General features: G+C 44.9%; 1 protein-coding gene across 1 annotated transcript in view; it reads right to left on the bottom strand.

Annotated features, from left to right (window-relative positions):
• Positions 1 to 2,889, bottom strand: part of Tm9sf3 (transmembrane 9 superfamily member 3) — an 81,783-nt gene extending 78,894 nt beyond the window's left edge. Inside the window, exons 1-2 of the mRNA XM_023709033.1 lie at positions 2,865 to 2,889; positions 238 to 351 (exon numbers count right to left, since the gene is read on the bottom strand). Coding sequence (XP_023564801.1) covers positions 238 to 351; positions 2,865 to 2,889 — 139 coding nt within the window. The remainder of the gene's footprint in view (positions 1 to 237; positions 352 to 2,864) is intronic.
• Positions 2,890 to 6,065: the final 3,176 nt, after the last annotated feature.

Below are 6,065 nucleotides of genomic sequence, written 5' to 3' on the forward strand. Positions count from 1 at the left end.
TCGAGCCTCGGCCGGGGCGGCCGGCCGTCCCCGCTGGGCTTCCGGCGCGCCGCGGCTCGAGAGCGGCGCTTCCCGGCGCCCGCCTCCCGCCGAGGAAGGGTCTCGGCGCGAGCGCACCGGGAGGGGAGACTGCTAAACTTGACCAAGGCTCAGTAAGTTTTAAAGCCCCTGAATATGTATTGGACTCCTGTGTTCAACCAAGAAATCTGAGCGAGAGTGAAACTCCTGTTCATTTACGGGTCGCTCGTCGGGCGCCCGGCTCGGTCATAAAGGCCGTGCCACGGAAGCTGGTTGGAGCGCGCGAGCTGCCGCGGCCGCGCCCCGCGCCTTCGCCGGCTGCAGTCCCGCGGCCTGTCGGTGAGCACCGGCAGACGGCGGTCCCGTCTACGTGGTCCTCCTAACCCCAAGGTGGGGTCCGCAAGCTTGTCTTTTCTTTTTAGCCATCCGCAGTCAACAAAGTGTAGCATCCGGTCTCTTAAAAATGTCTTCAGAGTTTTATTTTTGCTGTCCTTCCTCAGTAACGGCCAGTCTTCGGCATTGCAAGAGTCCCCCCAAAAGATCCCCACCACCGACTGGTCTTTCTTCCTTCCCTGTTTATCATTCCCAAAAGGTGCCAGAAAGAACTGACTTAGATCACTTGTTTAAAGCACTCTTTGACTACTGAATAAATAAATGATGGAGGGCCGGCCAAATAGCTCAGCGGATTAAAGCGCTGGGGATTTGATCCCCGGGCCTGCCATGCCGGCCCGCCCCCGGGGCGCACCGAGAGCCCTGAGATGACAATTGAGACTGGGCTTGGTGGCCTGCCTGTAATCCCAGCACGTGGGAGGCTGTAAACAGGAGAACCACTACGAGTCTGATCTAGTGGTGAGACCCTAAACACCCTGTAGACCCTTCCCTAAATACATTAAATAAACAGAGGAGTCGGCACTGTGGGTTTTGTCTGCCAGGCCCAATTCTGAACTCCACGTGTATTGATGAAATCAATCGTCACAAAACCCCTATGCAATATGTGGCTTTGATACGTTAATGTGACCAAAGAAGTAACTGAAGCACTGGTTAAGAGGCTCTCAGAAAGACTGGACAGAGTCTGGCTCCAAAAATCAGTCTTTCCTGCTAATACACTATGAAGTATACAACCACTTTAAAAACTAAAATAGATCTGTATGTGCTACCATGGAATATCTAAGAAGTACTTAAGAATGAAATAGTACATGGGCTGGTGAGATGGCTCAGTGGTCTAAAGCATGTACTTAGAACAAGTTTAGCAAAGCACAGGGCCCGCGGTTCAATCCCCCAGCACCACATGCCAGCCAGCCGGGCCCCCTGGTGGGCTGAGCTGGACGGACACACACACACACACACACACACACACACACACATAAATAAATAAAAAGAATGAAACAGTACAGTGTGGTCCCGTTTTAAGTGGTAATGTTAGTGATATAGGGAAAATATAACTCACAGCTTACTAGATGTCAGATACACTGAATTCGAGTTCCCCAAAATTGAGGTATGAACCCTAAGGAACAATGGAGGTTAAAAGTAGGAAATACTTAACTGAAAGAGATAGCTCCTGAGAAACAAGAGAGGACCCAAAGGTGGGTTGCCAAAGAGCCCACTTCTCACAGGAAGTTTTAATAAGCAAAATCTCAAGGTGGATACAAAAGCACGAGATGGTATGAGTCAAAACTATCATCAACCAATAAGATTACAAGTATAACTGCTTAGGTGATATTAATGCAGTGGGGACGCCCACCATGTAGCAAGTGAACAAGGACCTTTTAAGGCAAGGATGGATCATGAAGTCCTGGTCACCCACCTGGATGAATTTTTTAAGACTAAGTCTCACTCTGATGCAGTTCAGGCTGGCCTTGAGCTCACAGTGCAGCCCAGGCTGGTCTCAAACTTGCAAAGATCCTCCTTCCTCAGCCCAAGTGCTAGGATTATAGGCATGCACCACCACTCCCAGCTATCACCTGGGTGATTGATGTCTATCTAGACTTTATTGGATCAGGTGACAAACAATTACAGTACAATCTTCAGGGTAGATCGAACTTGGGACCTTGAGGTTGCCAGGTAGGCGCTTATGCTGCTGAGCCATCCACCAGCATCCCAGTATAATCTTCAGTTCATTGTTTATCCCCTGGGGAGGCGTGGAGGCCTGGTCATTCCATCTTTATCTTAGTGCCTGGCCTCTAACAGATGGGCCTCCAGCCATAGTTATAGTGTGTTCTCATTGTCTACACTGAGTTCCTTGAGCACCTACTCCTGTCTGCCTATAATCTTTTTTTTTTTTTTTTTTTGGCAGAACTGGAAATTGAACTCAGCCCTTGCGCTTTCCAGGGAAGTGCTTACTCTACTGAGCCATCTCCCCAGCCCCTGCCTATATATAATCTTTCTACCCATTTATATTAGTTTACCTGCAAATAATCCTAAGGATATGACTGGGCATGGCCAGTGGTTAATAATTTTCTACTTCATACATGCCTCCAAATGTTGAGCTGTTTTTTATAATGAGCACTTGCTACACATTTCCCCCGTTTTCAAAGGGGGAAAGTTCCTTGTCAAAGGATAAAGTCCAGTGTAAACCCCAATATCACAGGAGACTATGTGCTGCCTTTACCCATGTGTTTCCTGAGTGCACCATGTTCTCTACATCTCCGGACAGTCCCCTTATCTAGAATGCCCTGCTTAACCGTGTCCACTTGATACTACTCTTCTACACCTGAGTTTTCCCCTCTTCAGTAAGGCCTTGCTTCATGCTGTGAGAATTTGAGTAGCCTTTATTTTATTTTTTGTATTCCAGTAGCACTTGGCATGCTGTCGTAATTACTGATCTGTTTCCACTTCCACAGTCTGACCTTTCTGAATGGCAGTGACTATCATTTCGTCGTCTCTAACTCATTTGCTGAAATAGTTCTTGTCACATCACAGACGTTTGACAAGTATTTGAGTAAAGACAATAACAAGTGAAAAATAAAATAGCATAGCAGGATTTACAGAATGTTTTCCTGATCGTGTACGAGACGTCACAGGGCAATGTATGATTAATTGCTGAAAGAACTGTGTATCAGTAATTGCTGCAGAAATACGCTGCTCTTACTCATCGCTGTGCATCTTCCGGAGAGCTTGCCTCTGTCACTTGCCCCTCGTGGCAGCCCAGTAAATGTGCTGTGCACAAATAGTCACTGCCTTTGAGTGAGAAGAGGAGGGGCAACTGAAGAACACGCAGCCTGAGTGGCGCACCTCACGGATGAGCAGGCTCCCGAAGCCACCACCAGCCTCCAGAGTTGAGGTGCGAACTGCTGGGCCTCACAGGAAGCGCTGGCTGGCAAATTCTTGGAGGAAGAGAAGACAACAAAAGGTGTATATCTGGTGAGGGTTTATTTGAGCCCAGGAAACCTTACAACAGACAACAGAGAACAGGCGTGGTGACGGAATGCAAAAATTATACAAAATGTGGCAAACTCTACAGGTGTTGTGCAGGGAGAAGAGCAGTGGGCGCTGAGAAGCAGAAACTCTCCCTCAGTAGAGTATTTGGAAAAGTTTCATGAAGGAAAGGGCAACCAAGAGTGAAAACCACTGATACATCTTAGTTCACGGGTTTCTTCAAGATTGACTGTGTTCTGACACCTAAAAGGAAGGGGAGATGCCAGTGAAGGAAAATCCCCACTTTTCCCAGTGGCTGCACATCCTATGATAGCTTAAATGAGTCGATCCAGAACAAACACAAGTTTAATCTTTTATTCGCATGGATAAACACAAACATCAAAAGTTGTAGGACATGGATAATATATCTTTTCATTTTATCATCAGATGCCTTTAGAATTCTGTGTGTTTGTCTTGGGGAAGTGGTGAAGAGCTATTGCTATTTGTCACTCCTCCATCGCACCCCATCAGGTCTTTTTTGGGGGGAGGGGGTGTTCACTGGGGATTGAACTCAGGACCTTGTGCTTGCCAGGTAGGCACTTACGCCACTGAGCTATCTCCCCACTCCCCCCTTGGATCTTGTTACGTTGTTGCCTAGGCTGGTCTTGAACTCCTGGACTCAAGCATCCTCCTGTCTTGCCTTCTAAGTATATGGGATAACAGGTCCACCACACCCAGCTGCTGTTTGCCACTTTCTAGTTGAAATGTTCTAGACACCAAAAATCTTTTTGGGACCACGTATATAGCTCAGTAGCACAACGCCTGTCTTGCAAGGTCCTGTGTTCAACTCCCAGTACACACACACACACACACACACACACACACTATATGTATATGTATATATGTGTGTGTGTGTGTGTGTGTGTGTGTGTGTGTGTGTGTGTGTGTATACATAGTTGTGATTACTTGAGATCTTTAGGAAGCAGTCACTGAAAACACTTGCTTCTTGGGCTGAACAACAAGTAAAGCCAATTTAGATTGTTTATATTTCACTGTCTCCCTCTCAGTTGTTAAGCAGACAGATCTATTATAATAATGATAAAAAGCAAAGAAGAGCAGCTAGAACATGATTTTGAAAAGATCCCTGGATCTTGGTCAAACTATCCCCAACATATAGCTCAAGATTTTCCACTCTATGCCTTAGCCTTAACCTTAGCTTTCTGCTTACAGAGTTGAAAGGAAGTAAACTACTCCCAAATATAAAGCTCTGCTTCATAGATGATGAAACTCAGACCTATGTGGTCATGTAGTCAAATTATGTGAATTCAAGTTTTTAGAAGTCTAAACTTTAGCCAAGCTTCCTGACTTGCAAACCAATATTCCCCTCCCTACACCATGCTCATACTACGTAAGCAGGTAAAGCTTTTTTTCTCCTATACAGTGGCTTAACATGAGCCATGGGGGGTCTGTGAACTTTTTTTTTAACTGCTCCTACTAGCAAATGAATTCCAAGTGTGCCTCAGAATTCAGACATTTTTCAGCCCCCTATACATCTTCTAAATACTCTTGCAAGCAGAAGATCTGACCAGCAAGAATGAATGAAGACTATTTTATATTCTTTATAACTTGCTTAGAAATAAACACAATGTACAGCAAATATTTATACAGGCGGATTCTTCAATATTGAAGATTGATGGTTTAAGATGAATCTTTAAAAATTATCCACATTAGCCACTTGCTTGTCTCAGAAATGTTAGTGATGTGTCCTCCACCAAACAGCAGTAAAGCCATACATGATTCTTTGGAGATGCAGAAAAAACCCGCTTGACTTCCTGGTGTGTGTGGCAGAGGGATCTAAAAATCCTAGCTATTGAAGTGACATTAAACAGACTACAGCCTTTCTTTTGCTTTTTCTTTTAATAACAAACCAAAGAAAAGGAGGGGAGTAACTTATCTTAACATGTAAAAATATTCATTGAAGTCACCTACAACATCTTGCCTTTACCATACTGGCTAAGCATAAAAGATTATTCACATTATTAAATATGTCAAGTTAAATTATTTGATCGCAACACCAACCTCTTCATAGTCTCTCAGTCTTCATCCTTTGTTGCTTCTATGGTTGGGTTACTGCCCCTCTGGGTTTTCAGATAAAATGATGGAACAATGTTAGCCTAGGAATTAGGAGCCACTGTACCTCCTGTAGTTAGGGAAAATGACCAACTGCCTCACTTGCTATTGAGCCACCTTGTCAAAAATTAACAAGAGGCAGCAGAACTGCTTCCCAAAGCATCATAAATAAGACTTCGTAATACTCTCTTTAGATACCTGCTTATAGTTTAGTATCTGATCCTCACTATATTGAAAATCCAGTTATTAATGTATTCCTGTAAAATGTGTACAAATATGTTTAGTGTGTGGAAGCTGAATAAATTTACATGCAATGGGTGGTAGTTTTTATAGAGAAGTATTTTTTCTAACCATTAGAAATACTCTTTGAGGGCCGGCCAGATAGCTCAGCGGACTAAAGCGCTTGCTTCTGCAGAGCGCAGTGGCTGGGGGTTCAATCCCCGGGCGGGGGAGCACACTGAGATGGCAATTGAGACTGGGCGTGGTGGCACATGCCTGTAATCCCAGCACTTGGGAGGCTAAAAACAGGAGAATCACTATGAGTCCAATCTACGTAGTGAGAC

The sequence above is a fragment of the Octodon degus genome, unplaced genomic scaffold (assembly GCF_000260255.1).
Source record: "Octodon degus isolate 3935 unplaced genomic scaffold, OctDeg1.0 scaffold00010, whole genome shotgun sequence".
In the NCBI taxonomy this organism is placed as follows: Eukaryota; Metazoa; Chordata; class Mammalia; order Rodentia; family Octodontidae; genus Octodon; species Octodon degus.